General features: G+C 33.6%; 2 protein-coding genes across 2 annotated transcripts in view; one reads left to right on the top strand and one right to left on the bottom strand.

The window, feature by feature from the left end:
- LOC306854570 (solute carrier family 12 member 9-like) overlaps positions 1-14,837 on the top strand; it is a 42,440-nt gene extending 27,603 nt beyond the window's left edge. Inside the window, exons 9-13 of the mRNA XM_079392703.1 lie at positions 2,440-2,564; positions 10,161-10,353; positions 11,364-11,538; positions 12,379-12,525; positions 13,188-14,837. Coding sequence (XP_079248829.1) covers positions 2,440-2,564; positions 10,161-10,353; positions 11,364-11,538; positions 12,379-12,525; positions 13,188-14,005 — 1,458 coding nt within the window. The 3' untranslated portion in view covers positions 14,006-14,837. The remainder of the gene's footprint in view (positions 1-2,439; positions 2,565-10,160; positions 10,354-11,363; positions 11,539-12,378; positions 12,526-13,187) is intronic.
- The window catches only part of LOC306854576 (transmembrane O-methyltransferase homolog), a gene marked incomplete at its 5' end in the record, with an annotated part of 605,488 nt that continues 583,581 nt past the window's right edge, over positions 1,916-23,822 (bottom strand). The window contains 2 exons of the mRNA XM_079392712.1: positions 1,916-1,937; positions 16,841-17,028. The remainder of the gene's footprint in view (positions 1,938-16,840; positions 17,029-23,822) is intronic.

Here is a 23,822-nt window from a genome sequence, read left to right as displayed (position 1 = left end):
GTTTGATAACTTTGTTCAATTTCTGTATATTTCTGCTGAGGGGCACAGGTAACCTAGCTGAATATAACATTTATTATAATGGGTTTGTGTGAAGATTATTTAAGTTCACTTAAATTAGAAGGGATTTTTAAAGTCTAATAAATGTTCAAATTGATAGCTCTTAATTATAATGTAAAGTTGAATGGCTAAAGTCAATGGTTAAATATTAGGGGGAACATTTTTATAGGGAAAACACTATTAATTGGTGTCAGTGATACTCATAAAAATAAAGATGCCATTAAACAAATATTAAAAATATACTGTCTTGATGTTGTTTGTACATTAATTTGAAGATTGAATGTGAAATGATTGCAATATAAAAGTATATTTAAAACTTTAATGCTAGGTGGGATTAATTTCAGAAAAATGCGCGATTAATTAGTTAATTTTTTTCATCGATTGACAGCACTAATATATATATATATTCCTTTTTTAATATTATTTTTGTATCTTTTTTGTCTAAAAAGGCACAAAGTTCCTAAAAAGCGTTGTGTGCTGAAGGAACAGGTTAAACTCCCATGATGCACTGGGACTGGCGCTTATGAGCGGATGGTGAATCAGCAGATTAAAGCGGTGGAAGTTTTCCAGACACGCTCCTGACGTCCAGAAACACTTTTCCTGAGAGATGTGTGTGCGTCTGACCCAGAGTCTGGACGCCTCATAAACACACAATTTATCCTCAACTCTTACAGCAGCCGCGTGTGTTATTTACGAGCATCTTCAGAGAAGAGCACTCAATATGAGGCATAATGCTCAACCAATATCTTAATAACCCTCGCTCTAAATTACACGCACGCACACACACGCTTGTTAGACACCGCGTGTGTTTTAATGAGAGAGGAATCAAATCTGGTGAAACAGAGGCTCTGTTCCAAACCCTAGACCCTCAAAAGAGCATCACACGTATCCTTCAAATCTCACAATGCAGTGCAGCATTCAGTCAGTACTGAACAGTATTGATGCAAATAGGTGAAACTAATAAATAATGCACTATTTTATACAACATTTGTGTGTGATTGTATTTTTATGGTTGTTAGGGCATCCCATCATTACCTTGGCTACAGACAGCTTTGATATTTGAATTTATTTTTATCCATTAATGAATCCATTAATTTTATCCATGAATTTTTCATATTCTTCAGTTTTCTTTAGAATTTTAGTTTGTTTTAGTAACTTGCTATTGTTATTTTTTCTTTGCAAGTATTTTATAGCATAAAATTTGGAAGACAACAAGAAAATCTCCAAAAAATAAATTTTACATTTACTTTAACTGCCTTTATTATTTCTATATTATTGTAGTATTTATTAACATTTTGAATTTATATATATATATATATATATATATATATATATATATATAAAACAACATATAATAATATTTTTATGTTTTCAGTTTTCTTTGTAATATTAGTTTTGGTCATTTTGTGTGCTTTTGTATTTTTATTTATGTATTTTTATAAATCAATATATTTATTTGAATTATATTATTTATATATAAAATATATTTTTATATATTTTTATTTTATATATATTTATTTGAATTCATAATTTTGTTTTCTTTTGTAATTGTAGTTTAACTGCCTGTGTTATTTATATACTATTATAGTATTTATTAATGTTTTAAATGTATATTTATAACTGAATATACTTATTTGAATTGATAGTATTTTATTTATTTTAAATTGTAATTTTTAATTTGTTTTAGTAATTTTGTTATGTGCATTTCTCAGTTTTTACTTCATCTTTCTTGTATAAAATATGAAGGACAACAAGAATAATTTATTTATAAATAAATATATTAATTTCAATTTATATTTAATTTTTATATTTTCAGTTTTCAGTTCTTTACCATATCCATATCGCATAATTTATATATATTTTTTTTACTTTAACAGCCTCTGTTATTTAAATAATAATGTTATAAAATTTAATAATAAGTTGAATTTATATTTTAAAATAAATGAATTTATTATATATTTTTTATTTCAGTTTTCTTTTTCATTTTAGGTTGTTTTTGTAATTTTATGTGCATTTGTAATTTTTCTTTATTGTATAAAATTTGAAGAAAAAAAAAAGAGACCATTTTCATTTACTTTAATTTTCTTACCATCCTCCCTCCACCTCTTGTAATTTTTTATTAGGTTTTTAAAAAAGAAAAAAAAAGAGAAAAATCTAGCTTTATTTTTGGCAATTTTAGTACTTCAACTTAAATGTTTTTTTTTTTTTAAAGTCTGTTTAGTGTTTCATCTTGTATAATTTAATTTAATTATTAATTTAGTTTAATTTAATTTAATTTCACTCTTTCTAATAGTCATTTTAAGGCGTCTCACTAGGATTTGGGACGGCTGCAGTGAAGTGAAGGTGACTCTGATCCGGATCTTCTTCTCTTTCTCTCCTCAGCTGGTGTTGTTCTCCGGGAAGCTGAACACGATCGCGAGTATCGTCTCTATATTCTTCCTGCTGGTTTACGCCGCTGTGGATCTGGCCTGTCTGGCGCTGGAGTGGGCATCCGCTCCCAACTTTAGGTGATGCCTCCACATCTCTTATATATCTCAGATATTAGCGTCCAGTCCAAGTCCTGATCTGCTTTCTGTGCGTCTTCATCCATATTGACTGAAGGTCAGAGGACAAGGTCAAACGTTCCTGCTGTTCTCCACGGCTGATTGGCTGAAAGTGCGGTGGAGGCGGGGCTTGTGTCAGTTGTTTGTTTGTTGTGTCTGCAGAGGCGCGTTAGATTAAAAGCCATTTAGTGTTCACATCCCCAGAGACACACCGTGATTAGCATAGTTAATTTAGACGAACCACTCTAGAGTTTACATGGGAGAGTGCTGTGTGTGTGTGTGTTTGGATCAGAGGAAGAGAATTGTGCTGCCTGCAGTCACAGGAAAATCAGGCAAAAGAGAGCCGTGTGTGTGTGTGCTTTCTTTTGTGTTTTTCTCTTGTGGCTTCAGTTTGGTTTAGTGTGTGTGTAACTCTCTCTCTCTCTGTGTGTGTGTGTGTGTGTTTACTTCACTCTTCTTTGAGTGCAAAATTGTCCTCATAGGTTCCCAAAATCTGATCAAACTTTCCTTTGTTGACGTCCTCGAAGGTAAAAATATTTCATAAATAAATTAAATAGTTTTTTTGAAGCTGACTATTTATAAGTATAGGTCCCCATCAAAATCATTTTATTTTTCCCAAATTCAGTTTTATTTTTTATTTGTTTACATTTTTAGTGGTTAGATTAAATTGTAGTAATCAAAAACATGTCTAATTAATTAATATCATGAAACCTGTGCAATTTAATGACAATTTGTTAAAAGATTAACAAAAATATAAATTTTAGGGCCCTATAATTTTTTCATTTGTTTGTTTAAACCAAATTCAGTTTTATTTATTATACATTTTTCTGAATTCTGTTTTAATAGTTAAATTAAATTGTATTAATCAAAAAGAAGGTCTAATGTCATGAAACTTATGAATATGAAATTTTTAGGCCCCAGTTTTCATTTAGATGAGCTGCTTCTATATTAACTGACCTGTAGGATATTATATGAATACAGGCAGGAATGCATTTATTGATGCATCATACAGATCTGAAGTATCAGTGCAATACTGTGAGAAAATGAATCTCGTCCACATCTGGTTTTGTGAAGGTCTAGTCCAGTGCCAAACCTGCGTCTGCGTGTCTGTTTGACGAGATCCAGACTTCCAGATCTGCTAAGAATATCAGTTGTTTGATAATAAAATGATCCTGATGTGTTTCCAATCAATGTTTAACACAAACACACAGTGATATCGAAACATGGCGGTTGGTTGTTGGAGGATGAAGGCTGATCTTTGGCTCCAGCGGTTTGGAGTCGGGCTGGATTTCAGATGATGTGGTTTGAGTTTTGGCCGCGTTCCTGTCTCAGCAGACGCAGAGGATACTCAGTCCAAGAGATTCGTGTGTCCAGAATTAATGAGATGAAACTTTGGAGAAAAAAATGACAGCGAACGAAAGAAAACAAACTGACAGATGCTCATCAATCAAAATTAAGAGAGAAGAAAAGTGAAGTGAGAGAAAACAGCAGTCGTTAGGAGCTTTTCATATGATGTTTTAAGACTCGTTGTGCGTTTTCAGTCGTTTGACAATCAGCATAAAGTCTGGTCCACATTACAGATAAACTAAATGATAAATTAAGTAGCAAACTGACTAAAACAGTTTGCTTTGTTCTGTTTAGGGTGAGAAAATAAAGCAATAATCCCCAAGAAGCCGTGGTTTACAGTGAATTTATAACAGCTAAGATGCGTTGTAAGGTTGTTAGTGCCTAACCCCCCTTAGCTGTTATAAATTCACTGTAAACCACGGCTTCTTGGGGATTATTGGTTTTATAAAACAGGGATTCCATATATTAGTAAGGTTTCACAAAATAAAACAGAGCAAATAAGTCTAATGATATTAATAAAAACAGTATTCTTCCACCAAACAATGTAGTTCCTCAGAAACAGTTGTGGTTGGAACCAAATGGTTGCCAAAGTAAACTGAGGTGTAGGTTTGTAGTGTAATATACAACGGCTTCGAACGCGGCTCAACCAATCAGAATCAAGGACCGGAACGATCCGTTTTATAATCTTAAATTGATGATGCCACATGTAAGATTTGGGCAAAACTCAATAATAAGCCAAATTTATTAAATGCAATGAATTAATTTCACTCAAATATTACTGAAAGTTTATTGTACTTAATAGAAAACTTATGTGATCTCAAATAAATGTTTCATTTTTAATGTATTTTTGCACAGGCTTAATAAGTGACATATATTTAAGTTAATTTGATCTTTCTAATTACTAAATTCAAGTAAATCGATTATGAATCAATATTGTTTCATAAAAATGAGAATCGATTGAAATCGAGAAATCTATCTTTTTTTACCCAGCCCTAGTTATTATGGATTATGGACTCATATTTTAGTTCAAAACATCTTAATGCTGGATGTGTTTCAGCTTGTGTCTTCTCCAGATGTTAACTGATGGACTGGAGTGGTGTGGATTATTGTGATGTTTTTATCAGCTGTTTGGACTCTCATTCTGACGGCACCCATTCACTGCAGAGCATCCATTGCTGAGACACTGATGCAGAGACACATTTCTACAAACCTGATGAAGAAACACACTCATCCTAATCGTGGATGGCCTGAGAGTTAACACATTTGTACACCTTTGTGTTTTTTGACTTTCCCATTCAAACACACTGCAAGCTCTCATATAGGCAGCCTGACGGATGCGGTGCTTTCGCCTGGAAAAGTTAGTCAATTAGATGAGTTTCATGTGTGACGCTGACGGTCTGTTATATTATAGCTTCATGTCAGAAAACGAGCTGCTCGTCACGCTGGTAATTGGTTGATTGAAATAAGGAAAGCAATTAAACTGATTAATGGCCCCTTCAACTGATTCTACTGTCCTCTAATCAGATGCTGATTGTGTGAGTGAGAGAGAGTGTGTGTGTGTGTTAGAGTGTGTGTGTGTGTGTGTGTGTGAGAGAGTGTGTGTGTGTTAGAGTGTGTGTGTGTGTGTGTGTGAGAGAGTGTGTGTGTGTGTGAGAGAGAGAGAGAGAGAGAGAGTGTGTGTGTGTGTGTGTGAGTGTGAGTGTGTGTGTGTGTGTCGCACGGTCATTTTGGCAGCGGGAAGTTTGCTTTTTGCTGACATGAGCAGGGTGACATCACTTGGATGAGAGCAGATCTGCTGGCTTTTAACATAATTGCTGCTGCTGCTCCGAGCGGTGCTGGAGGAGAGGAGGAGGAGGAAGATAGATGGAAGTGAAAGAGAAGAAAGACATGAACAGCCTAGAAACAGACGCCAGTGAAATGGCAGATAAATGAAAAGGAGGAAATAAAAGGGGGAGTGTGAAAGAGACTGAGGGGGAAAACTGGAATGAGATTCTGAATGTGGAAAACAGACGTGAGTGAGTGTGTGTGTGTGTGTGTGCGCGCGTGTGTGAGTGTGTGTGTGTGTGTGTGTTTCTGGGTGAAACGTGTGAATTCTGTTAAGAACGCATCTGGGTCATTTTTCAGGTCAAATTTAAAAGAAAGGAATAAGAAATTGTATTTTGCATGAAGAAAATTAAGCCATTTAGAGCCATTAAGTATTTCTTTATCGTGACATTATTTTTAGGACAATTAATCACATTCTCTACTAATTCTCATTGCTGTAAAAAATAAAAATTAATACACTGAATTGAAACTGTAAAATATTTCATGTAAGATAAAAAAAAAAACATGCTAAAATAGATATTTTAAAATAGAAGAACATATAAAGATGCTGTCTATTTAAAATGCAATATTAAAAGGAATACTTCATACTTCAAAAGTGAATACTATACATTTTTACACTTAAGCATTCATTTTGCCACTTAATATACTTAAGTATTCATTTTAACACATTCATTAAGTTTATTACTTAATTAAATCTACTTTAAATGGACTGTTAAAATGAATATTTAATACTTAAGTATTAATTTTAGCACGTAAGTATTAATTTTAACACCTAATTTCACAACTTAATTTAATATTCTTAAAATTAAGTGTTAATGTGTTAAAGTGAATATTTAAATATATAATATATATATAAACTTAAGCATTAATTTGAAAACTTAAGTATTCATTTCCCCTGGTTTCAAAGACAAGGTTTATACTAGTCCCCGACTAAAATTCATGTTTAAGTCTCAACTGAAAATATCTTGCTCTGACATATCTTAAAATTTGTCAGTGTCATTGTTCTGTGTCAAGATGCACACCTTAATGTTTTCTTTTTTGTAAAAGTTGTAATTTTTTCATTTTTGTAAAAGTTGCATAGTAATCTTTATTTAACTAAAGCCTAGTCCTGGCTTAAGCTAAACCCAGTTTGTGAAACTGGGCCAATATACTTCAAATTAAATAAAAAAAAAATTAACTGGTAAAATGAATACTTAAGGTATGATTTTAAAATTACATTTGAACACTTAATTTTAATCCTCAATATACTTAAAATTAAATGTAAAAATTAAAATTAGGTGTTAAAATAAAATTAATTGTTCAAATATATACTTAATACATAAGTATTCATTTTAAAATTCAATTATAATACTTAAGTTAATTTATTACTTAAAAAGTATTAAAATTAATTTAATACTTTAAAAAGAAAGTGTTAAAATTAATATTTACGTATTTATTTTAACACTTAATTTAGCCACATAGGCCTGGTTTCACAGACAGGGTTTAGACTAAACCAGGATTAGGCCGTAGTTCAATTAGGACATTTAAGTAATTTTTATAAACATACCTTAGAAAAAACATTACTGGTGTGCATTTTGAGACAAAATAAAAGATATATTTTAAGATCAGTCAGATCAAGTTTCTTTTAGTTGAAACAGCTCAGATTTAGATTTTAGTCTGGGATTAGACTTAAGCCTTGTCTGTGAAACCGGGGGTTAATATGCTTAAAAATAAGTGTTGAAATGAATACTTAATACTTAAGTATTGATTTAAAAATTTTATTTTAATACTTAATTTTAATACTTAATATGTCAAATTAAATGTAAAAATTAAGTGTTAAAACTAATACTGTATTTTAAGTATTTATTTTTATCACTTAAGTAATTATTTTAACACTTAATTTTTTCATGTTAAATACTTTCTCCCATCCCATTGAGTTTTCTTCCTCATCTAACTATAAGTAAGCCATTCATTGGTTGATTCCTGACACAGCGACAGCAGCTCAACCGATGGTGTGCATTTGGGGTGGGGCTATCGCTAAGTGTCTGGGAAACCTGTTTGAAAACGGTCATTTTTATTCCGTTTGGAGCTTCTAATGGTGCAGAAATTACATTTCCGTTTTATGCTAACACAAAGCTGTTTTCACCTCGTTCTTCCGTCACTTAATATTATATTTTGGTGCATCAATCAATTAAATTACTTAGCACATGAGACCATGATTCACACTCACAAAATGCATGTGCCCTGTGTTTATCAGTATCCTTATGTTCACTGGGTAAAAAGAAAAAATTAAATAAAATAAAAATTAATTTGTCTGATTCCCAAAGGTTTCTATAGATATCGCGATATACTGATATTGTGAATTCTTTTGGCCACAATAACCATGGTGTGAAAAATATAATATCGTGACAGCCTTAGGTGGAAATTCTCCAGTATTTAAATGGAACACGTGTTTTTAGCGATTGAACATTGGCTAATGAATGATGACGTCAATAGAATTAATGATTTAAAAACTGGGTGGGTGGAGGGATTGAACTGTTAAACACACTGAAGAAGGCCTTGAGCCATTAGTGATGATTGTAAAATAAACATGGTCATTTGGACATGGTCTCATATGCTAATTGATTACAAAATGTACATCCAAGTGCATTACAGTAATGAGAATTTGAGAGCAAAATGTGTTAGTCATGAAAATATTTTGAATGATAACAAAATGTAAGAAAATCATTAATTAGTCCTCACTTTATATATATCATTATTGATTTCTTGAGGTTTTGAGGTGAACTGTGAGCAGTCTCTCGTCTGTACGCTGTTGTTTGGATGCGCAGCTTCATTTAGCGCTGACCTCCATAAGAGCCATTAAACACACACACTGACCTCCAGAAGAGAGAAATCCATTAAAGACAACGTCCTAATTGCCGTTATAATGACTCTCTCACAAACACACTCATTGTTATTTACACACACACACACACACGCACGCAGCCGAACTGTGACCCGTTTCCTCCTCGAGCAACTTCTCTAAACGACTCGAGCTGCTAATGAATCTCAAACCTGAAAGCCGTCTGTCTGTGTGTGTTTGATGCTGATGTAATTACACATCAGACACACACACACACACATAATTTCACATTACAAAGAATAGTTGTTTGGTGTGTGTGTGAATGTTTGTATTATCAGTACTAGCAGCAGCTCTTTACTACTGTAACGAGATATTGACTCGGGAGCAAAAGTTATAATATTAAGTATATAGTATTATATTGTATAAATATTGTAAAATATAAAATAAAGTAAAATTTGTATTCATATTTTCTATCTATAAAATGTTATTTTAGTATTTTTATTTAAATATATCGCGTTTAATAATTAGATAATCATAATAATTTATATAAATATTTTCACACACGTGTATATAAATGTAAATATTCATATTTTCTATCTATCTATCTTATATATATATATATATATATATATATATATATATATATATATATATATATATCCGCATTTTGAACGAATCGAATGAATGAATGAATCAAAGACATTTACCGCCACCTGCTGGCAGTTTTAGTTTCCTATTTAGAATATTATTTCATTTAACACTTTAAAGGGATATTTCACCCTAACAATTTAATTATGTCATAGAAAGTGTTGTTTCCATCAGTTTTTAGACTGGTTTGCTTGAATCCAGCTGCGTTTGTTTGCTGCATCATGAGAGAGCTGCTCAGCAGAAGCAGTTTTTACATGCATTCATTGAGTAATTTCAGCTGTGTTAGACTATAATGGGCAAATTATACATCAATAATGGTTCAGTTCCGATAATTTGTGCATTTAGCACATCTGTGATTTTCAGTGTTGTACAGCAGTCACTCAGCAAAATGTTCTCTGATGTCTCTGTCTCTGTTTGAGCAATGGTGCTATCACCAAAACCTTATAATGTGCTATGAGTCATTTTATTTCACTTTCAACAATTCAACAAAAATTATTTTTATATATATACATATATATATATATACATTTTCTTTGGAGAATCTAGTGAATTAATCTCTTAAATAAAAAGATTTATGAATAAATCATAAATTAAATATCAATAAAAATTTTACTTTTATATTATATTATACATAATATTAATTTTATATTTTCATTAAAAACATAAAAATATAATACAAAATTATAAATTTTAATAAGTTTATCTTAATTTTATTTATTGTTTTTACTTAACTTGCCCCGTTGTCCAGTAAAAATATCTAAATGTATTTATTTAATAACATTGTGTAGCATAATGAATCTTGTTTCTGTCTGGTAGTGTATCTGCTCCAGAAATATACCAGAGTAGTAGTAGCTGCAGCTCAGTTTATGATGGGATAATGGTGTCGTAGTGACTCGTAACCCATCGCTGTGTCTCTGCAGGCCGACGTTCAGGTATTTCACGTGGCACACGTGTGTTCTGGGAATCGTGGGCTGCGCCGTGATGATGTTCCTGATCAACGCCATCTACGCTTCGGCCAGCATCGCCTTCATGCTGCTGCTGCTTCTGCTGATACACTACCTGAGTCCCGTCAGCAGCTGGGGCTGCATTAGCCAGGCGCTCATCTTCCACCAGGTACACACACACACACACACTCACTATCTCTCACACGCACGCACACACACACTCACTCACACGCATACACGCACGCACTCACTCACTCACACACACACGCATACACGCACACTCACTCACTCACTCACTCACTCGCACACACACACACACGCATGTACACGCACTCACACTCACGCACACTCACTCACACACACGCACTGACAAGCTACACAATATCGCGTTCATTATCGAAGGCGATATATCAGCGATAATGAAAGCGAAATCGCTCCATCTGAAAACAGGTGATGGAGATTTAGCGCTAATCAAGGACCCGGATTTACTGACGAGATCTACAATATATCGAGATGACAATATATCACCCAGCCCTAATTTTTACTAGTGGGCGCAGGATACTATAGTTAATTTCTGTAAGTGAGGATAGCAGAATAAAGCAAACTGTGATATATACCCAAAAATTCTTCATACAGTGGACTACCAGTAAAATTTGGCTTAATTTGTATTTCATGACTTTGTTTTTTTTTTTTTATGTTTTGGACCAGCTTTTATTTTTTACTTTCAGTTTTCATTGTAATTTAAAAAAAAAATGTTTTGGCCCTTTTTTATGGGCTTTTGAGAGTTTTACTAGGTTTAGGTTTTTGTTATTGTAGTGTTTATTAACGGTTTAATTTTAGTATAATTTATATACCATTTTTATTTTATTTGTTTATTTCGAATTAGCTTTTAATTTTATATTGCCATTTAATTTTTTTTATTAATGTTTAGAGATGTACTTATGATATTTCTATTAGATTTAGGTATATTAGCATATTATTCATATGCTATTATAGGTTTATAATTTCAATTTTATTTTAGTAATTTTATTTATTTTTTAATTAATTCATTAATTTTTATTACTATTTATTTTCATTTCAGTTTTAGTTTGTTTTTATTTCTAGCTAGTAATTTATTAATCCTTTAACCGGCCAGGACACTCTGAAGTTGTTTGACAGACTCTTGTGTTTGTGTTTCAGGTGCGTAAATACCTGCTGATGCTGGACGTCCGTAAGGATCACGTGAAGTTCTGGAGACCGCAGGTGCTGCTGATGGTGTCCAACCCCAGGTGCAGCGTGGGATTGATCAGCTTCATCAACGACATCAAGAAGAGCGGCCTCTATGTGCTGGGACACGTGCAGCTTGGAGACCTGGGTAAAACTCACTCTTTCTTACCACATATATTAATTTTATTATTATTAATTTATTTTTTATATTTATTTATTTTATGTATTTTATTCATTTATTTTATTTTTATTATTTTATTTTTATTTTATTAATTTGTTATATATTCCTAGCTATTTTATTTCATTTATTTGTATGCATTTGTTTATGGTATTTTTTATTATTTATGGTTTATATTTATTTATTTATTTTTATGTATTTTACTTTTATATTTATTTTAAGTATTTGTTTATTTATTTAGTTATTCTTTTTAAACATTTTATTTATGTTTGTTCTATTTCTTTGTATTTTATTTATTTTTATGCATTTCATTAATTTGTTTATTTATTTATTTCTATTTATATATTTAATTAATTTATTTGTATTTATTTATTTTGTTATTATTATTTTAATTCCTTTTATGTAAAGCAATTTGAATTACTACCATTGTGTATGAAATGTGCTATATAAAAAAAACTTGCCTTGGCTTATATATATTTATATATATATATATATATATATATATTTATTTATTTATTTATTTATTTATTTATTTTTTTTTATATTTATATTTATGTGTTTTATTTATGCATCTCATTCATTTACTGAAGAAGTTGAAGGAATATTTCGGGTTATTTTCAACCAGACTTCCTGTTGATTAACACAGTGAAATCTTCAGTAAATTTGTGTGTTATTTGAGCGGTACGCCGGCCGAATGATGATCTGTGGTAATTGACAGCAGGCGTTGCATGTGGTACATGAATATTAAGCTGAAAATCTCCCTGTATTAATCTGTATGGAGGCACTAACTCTGTCTGTGTTTCTCCGCAGACGTTCTCCCGTCGGATCCGCTGCAGTCTCAGTATGACTCCTGGTTGTCTCTGGTGGATCATTTGAATATTAAAGCGTTTGTTAATCTCACGCTGGCCGACTCTATCAGACATGGAGTTCAACACCTGCTGTTCATATCGGGACTCGGTGAGCGACAGACGCCTGTCACACAAACCACGGTTACAGCATATATTGTGGTTATTTTTCGGGAATTCTAGTGAAAAAGGGTTTATATATTGTTACCCATGTGATAATGTCTGTTTTCAGTAATTTAGTAATAAAAAATGTAATGCAATTTTTTTAAATGTATTTTTATTTTAATTAGTGAATTAAGTATTTTATCTAAAAATAAAAAATAATGGAAAATTAATTATTATACATTTATTTATTTGTATGTTTTCTATTCTTGTTTGTTTATTGGCTTATTTTTATTTATTTTTTTATTTTATCTAATATATATTTGTTTGTGTTTGATTACATTTACTTTGTATTTTTATTATGTAATATGCATATGTATTTTTACTGAACTTTATATTTTTATATTTATATATTTTATTAATTTACTTAATATTTATATTATATTTATATTTATTTCTATTTATATGCTTTATTTACTTTAAAGTATTTCATTTTGTATATTTCATTTTTTTTTTTTTATATTTATATATTTTATTTACTTTTTATTTATATTTATTTGTTTTATTTATTTTAAAGTATTTTATTTAGCATATTTGTTTAATTTTATTGATTTTTTTTATGTATTTATATATATATTTTTAATTTACTTTTACTTTTATTTATGTTCGCAGGCGGTATGCGACCCAATACTTTGGTTTTGGGTTTTTATGATGACATCCCGCCTCAGGACCATCTGCAGGACTCCTCTTTATCGATGTCCAGATTCTCTGACTACGTGTCTCAAACCGGCGACCCTGAAGGCCAAAACGACCCGCCCTTCCATTTCCCGCCAGTGCGAGGGGGCGTGTCTGTGGAAAGGGGCCGAGTCTTGGGTGGGAAGTCTCTGGGGCCTCAGGAGTATGTGTGCATCATCGCAGATGCGGTGAAGATGCTGAAGAACGTAGCTTTGGCACGATATTTCGGTCAGTTCGATCGTACACAGGCGCTTCAGGGGTCCGTATTCGTCGATGTGTGGCCGGTGAATCTCTTGCGTCCGGACAGCGCCGCATATGTTGACACATGCTCGCTGTTTTTGCTTCAGCTCGCGTGTATTTTGAACATGACGAGGGCGTGGCAGAAAGCTAAGCTCCGCCTCTTTTTATGCGTGGAGGAGGGGCGGAGCCTTAAAGGAACGGAACAGAAACTCAAACATCTTTTGAAAGATCTACGAATGAATGCAGAAATCTGCACGGTTTCCTGGGATTCGCAAGTCACACTTCACTGGCAACGGCAGACACGTTCTGAAAAAATCGACGAGATGGAAAGCGAAGAGGGCGGAGTCGAAGCCGATAAATTGTTCTCCAATAGTTTCCCTAGCAACACCTCGCGAGTGTCAGATGAATATTTACAAGCGGTTAACAAACTCATCCTGGACCAGACGCTCTGCCCACCTGCCATTCGTTTCCTGTATTTGCCCCGCCCCCCCCGCCGACACCAGCCGTTACCATGACTACCTGAATCAGCTAGAGCTGCTCACGCGTAACCTGGGTCCGACCCTTCTGATCCACGGGGTCACGCCGGTCATCACCACTGACCTTTGACCTGTCCTCATCACGTGTACGTTAAATTCCGAAAAGAGGAATTTAAATGAAAAAAAGATACGAAATGCGTTTAGTTTATTGTTTTTCACTTTTTCTGAGCACTTCACATGTTTACTTCGGAAGAGAGAGAAGATTTACACAAATATGTAACGGATCACGAGAAAACGTTCATGCGTTACACTCATTCCATTCCGGTTCTTCCGTCTCTCCTTGTTCTTTTCTTTTCTCAGATTGTAACAATGTAACAAGTGGAATTCCTGGAATTTCAGAATGTTGCCACTCGACATTCCGATGCTGTGCCTGAATATTTTTCCCGACTGTAATTTTTTATTGTTTTTAGCCACTCCAGGAGTATTTTGCATTTCCACAGCAAAAGAACTAAGATTTGTGAGTGTGGTTGTTACTTAATGCAATAATAATAATGGTTTTTTTTTTTTACGGCCAAGATGGATCTCTCGCTTTCAACGGTACCACTGAATTTTACAGTTTTATTAACACCAAGCCAAAGTGCTTTGTGTGTGTGTTACAAAACTGAACAAACACACACACACACACACACACACATGACTAACAAACAGTACGACAGTATACCTCCAAACGCGTTTACGAAATCACACTCCATTCTGTGTTTGTATCATTTTTAATATGCAATCATTTTAAGCACTGCAAAATTTATAAAAAAAATTATATAAAAAAATTTATTTGTTTAATAATTGAATAAAAATAAATCATGTTTGCTTACTGACTGTTGTTGAGTTGTTTATTTGGATTGAATGTAGTTCTATTAATTTAGCAAATATTAATTACAATAATTTAACATTTTTTACTCAGTTTTTACGTTATTTGGACACATTAATGATACGGTTTATTATTGATGTAAATTCTCACAAACAATGTTTTGGTTAAATTTTACTCCAAAAATAGTTTTTTAAATGCATCTGATGTTTTCTCTTTTACTGAGATTTTACTATTTGTCACTACTCACTTTTGATTCTCATTACTGTAATAAAATATTTTTTTACTGTAAAAATATGCTACAACTTTTTTTTCCTTTATTCATATCACAAACTGAAGGTAGTATAACAAATGCCACTTATGTATGAATATATCACTATATATTTATTTCTTTAAAATTATAGTAATGAGAATATAAGTGGAAAATTGCTTGTTTATAATTAAAACAATTAATGATGATTCTAAAAATAATTTATTTATAAATAATTTTATTTGATTTTAATTTTATGTGCTTTTGTCATAATTTTTTGCTTTTTTTAAATGTCTCTAGTTTTTATTAGTTTGATTTCAGTTGTAGTTATTTTGGTGCATTAATTAAACTAAATAAAAGTATAGAATGAAAATTTAGAAATGGTGCCTTGGCTACTTGCTAAAATAAAATGTTAAACTTTTTATATTTTAATTGATTTCAGATAAAGTTTATTTTATTTCAGGTTGTTTGTTTTTTAGTTTTAGTTATCCTGATGTGAACGCGTCTCGCTCAGTTTTTGCAGGCTTGTTTATTGGAGACATCTGAATGCGAGACATTCGACTGAAGTATAAAACAGCAGGTCTTTGACTGAACATCAGAGAATGAGTGTGAGAACGGGTTGAGGGGTGTGGAGGAGATAAACCTGTTAGCTGAAGGACTCTTACCTGAGCTAAATGAGGTCGAGTGCTTATTTGGACGGCGTCCATGAACTGAAATGATCGAATGCGCTGACATCGCATCACATCCACTCCTGCAGCAGCGGCCCTTTGGGTCAGGGCATCTTTATCGCCATGGCGATGGAAGCGGTTGTCATGGCGCTGCGGGTGCCGGGAGACCCTTCGTAGTGCTGTGATGCCATTTGCTGCGAGCACAAACACACACACACACAGGTGTTGAGTTCCTCGCAGGAGTTCATTCTGTCAAACACACAAACACACTCGACATGAGCTGCTGTTCTGCGACTCTCAGTGTTTGTGCTGCTCTCCTTCAAGAAAACCACACTAGAGCTGATATTTTCAATCGAATTCAGTGACATTTTACAAACTTTTAAGTGTCCAAATAGTTTTTGAGGCCACTGTGTGATTGATAGATAGATAGATAGTATGTCACTTCACTTTCACTTTAATGAGTCTGTCCCAGAAGAAGCGATGAAAGCCCAAGCCATTACATTACTTGTGTAATGTGTACTATAATGTACACCTGTGTACACTGTGTTTCAGATGAGCTTGTATGTTTGGGATCATGAGCAGATCCTTTTTTCTCCAAACTTTAGCCTTTCCATCACTTTGGTCCATAAAATCAGTCCATAAAACCTTGTCCCAGAATTTCTGAGGCTCGTCTCCTATTCTTCTTGCTAATGAGTGGTTTGCATCTTCTGGTGTAGCCTCTGTTCTTTTGTTCATGAAGTCTTCTGCGAACAGTAGATTGTGATGCCTTCACTCCTGTTCTCTGGAGGTTGTTGCTGATGTCACTAACAGGTGTTTTAGGGTCTTTCTTTACAGCTGTCACAATGTTTCTGTCATCAACTGCAGATGTTTTCCTTGATCTACCCGTTTGAGGTGTTACTTAGTACACCAGTGGTTTCTTTCTTCCTCAGGAGATTCCAAATGGTTGTACTTGCTATTGCCAGTGTTTGTGCAATGGTTTGATTGATTTTTCATCTTCTCTCAGCTTCACAATTGCTTGATTTTCACCCATAGACACCTCTCTGGTTTTCATGTTGGTTACACGTCTAACTAACTATAAATGCAGTCTGCACGGATCTGAAACTGAGCGCAGATATTCAGTGCTATTTATTGTTTGAATAATCAATTAATAGGACACACCACGGCAACAAAACACACCTGTCAGTCACATGTTCCAATACTTCTGGTAACATGAAAAATGGGTGGGTTCAAACAAAAGGTGCTATCTTCTCAGTTGTGTATCAGATCCAGATGAAAATACCTGTAAATAAAAGCTGAAATGTTACTCTATCATCTCATATTCATCTTTTGATGTCAAACCCAAATGTTTTCAGTCTACAGCAAAAATAAAGGAACTGGCCTTACTGTTCCAATACTTTTGGAGGGGAGTGTATATATAAATGGGTGTGTGTATAAATACTATAATACTCTAGTTATGTGTACGTCTCTCTCTCTCTCTGTGTGTGTGTGTGTGTGTGTGTGTGTGTGTGAGTATATGCATATATAATTTGCATAACAGCATATTGAAATGTATTACAATATATAAGTTTGAATTTTAGAATAGATATTTCATAACATAACTGAATATTAAGATTTGTATTATTATTAAATATTATTTGTTAATAAATATTTCATAATAGCCAATACATTTCTATATTTACATAAAATTAATTTAGATACAATTTATACAAATGTATACATATATGTGTGTGTGTGTAATTATGTGTGAAACTATATTATTTAAATTAAAATCATTCAATTTTTAAGACTTTCCTCTCTTGTGAGTTCATCATAGTGTTTGTCCTTTTCTCTCTCTCTCTCTCTCTCTCTCTCTCTCTCTCTGTCACACACACACACACACACACACATGCAGAGCTGAAAGAATGTGTTAGTGGTCATACCATAATGAGCTACAGTAATCTTCTGTAATTACCTGAGAGGAAACAACAAAAGTTCTGGCAGTAATTTTTTCTTTCAACCCATTATCACAGTTTCTCCTCCGCCTGCTATCTCCGTTTGTTTCTCCTTTATTTCTCTCTCTTTTCTCTCTCTCTGCTAATGTTCTGGCAGAGATAAGCTGAGCTCTCCTCTTCTGTGTCTTTAGTGTGATAAGATTTCACACACTGCTCTTAAAATGAAAGACCTTCATCTTCAGCTGTTTTCCTGGAGGTCAAACTCACATATTCAGGCGTTAGTGTGACTTAAAGTTTAAAATCAAGTTTGTGTGTGTGTGTGTGTTGGTCTGATGTTGTTCTTTATTGTACAGTAGTTGCGTAAAGGCTGGAATACACTACATGACTTCAAATCTGAACAAATCACTAGACATCATACACTTACCAACTTTGTAAACAGTCACAGGAAAAACTGACCATCATACACTAAAGATCACAAACTGGCAGACTTTAAAGTTGTTCCAATCACAACAAACTCATGCAGAAATGCAGAAATGCAGAGATGCTTGACAAATGAAAACAATGTGTTCTAAAATATCAAACATGTTTGATCTCCTCCGACTGGATGGAATCAGAGTCTCTGACTGGCTAGCTTTGACTTCTCTGGACTGAAAATAAGTGGAAAATCGGAGCAAAAGTTGTGTAGTGTATTCCAGTCTTAAGGGTTGTTTCCTCATGCTGTGTGCTATTAGTCTGTTTTGTGTTCATTTTTAGAGCTGAAGCTAAATTTTTCAATTCAATTCAAGTTTATTTGCAATGATTTGTATCGTGAAAAGCACTATACAAAGCAGCTTTACAGAAAATGTTAAGTTTCTACATTATATTTAGGAGTAGGTTATTACTGGTGACTATGACAGAAATGTTCAGTAAAATTCATGCAGTTAGTTATAAATGTCATGTAATCAAACAGACGATGAACCCCATTAACGGCAATGATTATATATTGCGATTAAACTTATAGCAAAATTTGGTAGTTTTGTATGTTGTTCCAGGGTTTCACTGTCTAAAGTTCTATCGTTCTGTCTGTCATTCTGTCTCTGACAGAACAATAGATAGAACATCAGAGCAACAAACAGAACGTCTGTCATTCTATCATTCTGTCTGTCATTCTATCATTCTGTCTATCATTCTGTCTACCGTTCTGTCTGTTTTTCTATCATTCTGTCCGTTGTTCTATCATTCTGTCTATCATTCTATCTACCGTTCTGTCTGTTGTTCTATCATTCTGTCTATCGTTCTATTATTCTGTCTGTTGTTCTATTATTCTGTCTGTTGTTCTATTATTCTGTCTGTCGTTCTATTATTCTGTCTGTCGTTCTATCATTCTGTCTGTTGTTCTATTATTCTGTCTGTCGTTCTATCATTCTGTCTGTTGTTCTATCATTCTGTCTATCGTTCTATCATTCTGTCTGTTGTTCTATTATTCTGTCTGTCGTTCTATCATTCTGTCTGTTGTTCTATCATTCTGTCTGTTGTTCTATTATTCTGTCTGTCGTTCTATCATTCTGTCTGTTGTTCTATCTACCGTTCTGTCTTTGTTCTATTATTCTGTCTGTCGTTCTATCTACTGCTCTGTCTGTTGTTCTATTATTCTGTCTGTCATTCTATCTACCGTTCTGTCTTTTGTTATATTATTCTGTCTGTCGTTCTGTCTACTGTTCTGTCTGTCATTTTATCATTCTGTCTATCATTCTATCTACCATTCTGCCTGTCCTTCTGTCTACCATTCTGTCTGTCGTTCTATTATTCTGTCTGTCGTTCTATCATTCTGTCTGTCGTTCTATTATTCTGTCTGTCGTTCTATCATTCTGTCTGTCGTTCTATTATTCTGTCTGTCGTTCTATCATTCTGTCTGTCGTTCTATTATTCTGTCTGTCGTTCTATTATTCTGTCTGTCATTCTATCATTCTGTCTGTCGTTCTATTATTCTGTCTGTCGTTCTATCATTCTGTCTGTCGTTCTATTATTCTGTCTGTCGTTCTATCATTCTGTCTGTCGTTCTATCATTCTGTCTGTTGTTCTATTATTCTGTCTGTCTTTGTTCTATTATTCTGTCTGTCGTTCTATCTACCGTTCTGTCTTTTGTTCTATTATTCTGTCTGTCATTCTATCTACTGTTCTGTCTGTCATTTTATCATTCTGTCTATCATTCTATCTACCATTCTGCCTGTCGCTCTGTCTACTGTTGTGTCTGTTGTTCTGTTATTCTGTCTGTCGTTCTATCATTCTGTCTGTCGTTCTATTATTCTGTCTGTCTTTGTTCTATTATTCTGTCTGTCGTTCTATCATTCTGTCTGTCGTTCTATCTACTGCTCTGTCTGTTGTTCTATTATTCTGTCTGTCATTCTATCTACCGTTCTGTCTTTTGTTATATTATTCTGTCTGTCGTTCTGTCTACTGTTCTGTCTGTCATTTTATCATTCTGTCTATCATTCTATCTACCATTCTGCCTGTCCTTCTGTCTACCATTCTGTCTGTCGTTCTATTATTCTGTCTGTCGTTCTATTATTCTGTCTGTCGTTCTATCATTCTGTCTGTCGTTCTATTATTCTGTCTGTCGTTCTATCATTCTGTCTGTCGTTCTATTATTCTGTCTGTCGTTCTATTATTCTGTCTGTCATTCTATCATTCTGTCTGTCGTTCTATTATTCTGTCTGTCGTTCTATCATTCTGTCTGTCGTTCTATTATTCTGTCTGTCATTCTATCATTCTGTCTGTCGTTCTATTATTCTGTCTGTTGTTCTATCATTCTGTCTGTCGTTCTATCATTCTGTCTGTCGTTCTATTATTCTGTCTGTCGTTCTATCATTCTGTCTGTCGTTCTATCATTCTGTCTGTTGTTCTATTATTCTGTCTGTCTTTGTTCTATTATTCTGTCTGTCGTTCTATCTACCGTTCTGTCTTTTGTTCTATTATTCTGTCTGTCATTCTATCTACTGTTCTGTCTGTCATTTTATCATTCTGTCTATCATTCTATCTACCATTCTGCCTGTCGCTCTGTCTACTGTTGTGTCTGTTGTTCTGTTATTCTGTCTGTCGTTCTATCATTCTGTCTGTCGTTCTATTATTCTGTCTGTCTTTGTTCTATTATTCTGTCTGTCGTTCTATCATTCTGTCTGTCGTTCTATCTACTGCTCTGTCTGTTGTTCTATTATTCTGTCTGTCATTCTATCTACCGTTCTGTCTTTTGTTCTATTATTCTGTCTGTCGTTCTATCTACTGTTCTGTCTGTCATTTTATCATTCTGTCTATCATTCTATCTACCATTCTGCCTGTCGCTCTGTCTACTGTTGTGTCTGTTGTTCTGTTATTCTGTCTGTCGTTCTATCATTCTGTCTGTCGTTCTATTATTCTGTCTGTCTTTGTTCTTTTATTCTGTCTGTCGTTCTATCATTCTGTCTGTCGTTCTATCTACTGCTCTGTCTGTTGTTCTATTATTCTGTCTGTCGTTCTATCTACCGTTCTGTCTTTTGTTCTATTATTCTGTCTGTCATTCTATCTACCGTTCTGTCTTTTGTTCTATTATTCTGTCTGTCGTTCTATCTACTGTTCTGTCTGTCATTTTATCATTCTGTCTATCATTCTGTCTACCATTCTGCCTGTCGCTCTGTCTACCGTTGTGTCTGTTGTTCTGTTATTCTGTCTGTTGTTCTATCTACTGTTCTGCTTGTCATTCTATAATTCTGTCTGTCATTCTATTATTTTGTCTGTCGCTCTGTCTACCGTTCTGTCTGTTGTTCCATCTATCGTTTGCTCTGATGTTCTAGCTATCATTCTGACTGTTGCTCTATTATTCTGTCTGTTGTTCAAACTACCATCAAGTCTATCATTCTATCTATCATTCTGTTTTTCGTTCTGTCTATTATTCTATCTATCTATCTATCTATCTATCTATCTATCTATCTATCTATCTATCTATCTATCTATCTATCTATCTATCTATCTATCTATAAAAACGGTAAATTTTTCATTTATACACAGACCAGAAAACCTCTCTTTCTCCTGCATTCTGTCTCTTATTTGGGTGATTTTCTTTCTGTTCTCTCATTCTATTTTCTCTCTTTGTGTCGGTAATGCACTGAAGTCTTTTTCAGCCTCCCTCATATTTCTACTCTCTCTTTTTTCTTTCTTTCTCTCTCTCTCTCCATAATTACTGTCGCTCTCTGATAGGATTGTTTTTCTCAGGTGAGCGCGCCCAGTTCTCATCACCGTGGGAACAGCTCGACACTAAATTATAACTTCTGCTCCATAACAGAGCCAAGCGAAAGAACCGCTGTGTTAAAAACAGAAAGAGAAGCAATGAGAGGCAGAGAAAATGGCAGAATGAACATCTTAATTGTTTCTGTTTGTTTGTTTGCCGGTGTTGTGGGTAATTAGCACATTGTGAGAGAGGCGTGAATAAGTGCGGAAAACTCGTCAGGTGGAAAGAAGTCGTGTTCATTTGTGCCGTTCAGCTCCTGCTGCTGTAAACACACACACCTGCAGAAATACACACACACTCCGCATGCATCTTTCCGCACGCACGCATGTTTTTTCACTTAAGATTATGATGCAAATTAGACTGTAATGTCACATGAAATAAACATTGAGTCTATTTACTTAAATACACATTCCTGTTGTGAACAATTAATAAGTGCAGGTTATTTTGTAGAGTTTAGTGTTTAGTAGTTTTGAACCATGTTTGCTTTTGCAACTCAGGTCAAAAAGTTTGCATTTTTATGTGACATTTAAAGCAAAAATAAAGCATTTGAATCTGTCTTTTGCATCTAAAGCTCAGATAGGCTACATTAGTTTTACAGTGTTTTTCAGCTGCTTACACACAGAATCTTTCCTTGTCACACAATCTCTGAAAGCTGACACTCAAACAGCAGAAACACACCAAATCTGCAAAACCAGACACTAATTCTCGGCCTTTGATTCAGTTTTGAATTTCATAAAACACTTTGCAAAACACAACACACAATTCTCTGTGTAACACACAAATCTAACAGGCATCTATATTATGGCAAAGATGTTTGCTTTTGAGATGTGTTGGTGATATTTTGAATGCAGTGCTTCATTTTGCAAGAGATGTGAGGTATTTTGCATTCTGTGTGCAATTCTTGGAATTGTGTGTAAAGTTTTTTAAAAAAGAGGCAAAGTTTTGAAAATGTAAGCAGTTAAAAAAAACTGTAATATGTAGAATATGATGCTGTTGTGCTCTGAACACGTTTGGTCTTGTGTTGGCAGGACTGGATGAGTTGCATCTGTAGGTGATCAGAACAGATATGGACAGAGGCTGCTGTATTGATCGATTCGGCCGTGTGTCATTGAGTCTGCTGTGAGATGGGAAACCCTGCAGTCAGAGAAATGAGTCTCTGAACACCAACCGCTGCGAAGCTGCTTTCCTTTCGCTGCTGTCTGTGTGAGCAGATGCCAGTTTATTTCTCATACAGATGTTTCCTCGAATGAATGTTCTGGGTTAAATACCGTTTCAGCTGTACGTTCAACATCTGCTGCATTCTGTTGATATACATATGTTAGGGTTAAGCTAAAACTAAAACCATACTGTCTTTCTTTACTTGAAATGAAATAAACATTAACTGAAATAAAAATAAAATATATTTAAAAATGTACTTATTTCAGATAGTTGCCAAAGCAGCATTTCTAGTTTTTGTTTAGTATAATTTCAAGCAAGATTTGTATAGTTAACTAAAACTAAAAACATAAAAATAAATAAGATAAAATAAAATATAAAAACTTTTGTTTTATTTTTATTTATGTCTCATTTCATTAGCTAAACTAAACACATTAAAATAACTATTGCTAAAACTGAAATGAAAGTAATAAACCGATAAAGACGTTTAACAACAACAATAAAAATGGACAAAAACACAACAAAATTACTAAAACTTTAACTAAACTTAATATCAAAGCAGAATATATAAAAAATGTAATTCAAAATAATAATAAAAACTATAAAAGTATCTCAATAATAATAAAATAACACTGGCTTGAAGTACTTAACTGAAACCAAATGAATACATAAAACAAAAATGAGTAAAACTTGAATTAAAATTGAAGTGAAAGTCAAGGGTGTAGGTTTGATTTTGGCATTGGTGGG

Source organism: Barbus barbus, assembly GCF_936440315.1.
Source record: "Barbus barbus genome assembly, chromosome: 34".
Lineage (NCBI taxonomy): Eukaryota > Metazoa > Chordata > Actinopteri > Cypriniformes > Cyprinidae > Barbus > Barbus barbus.
This window is presented reverse-complemented; position numbering and strand designations above follow the sequence as displayed.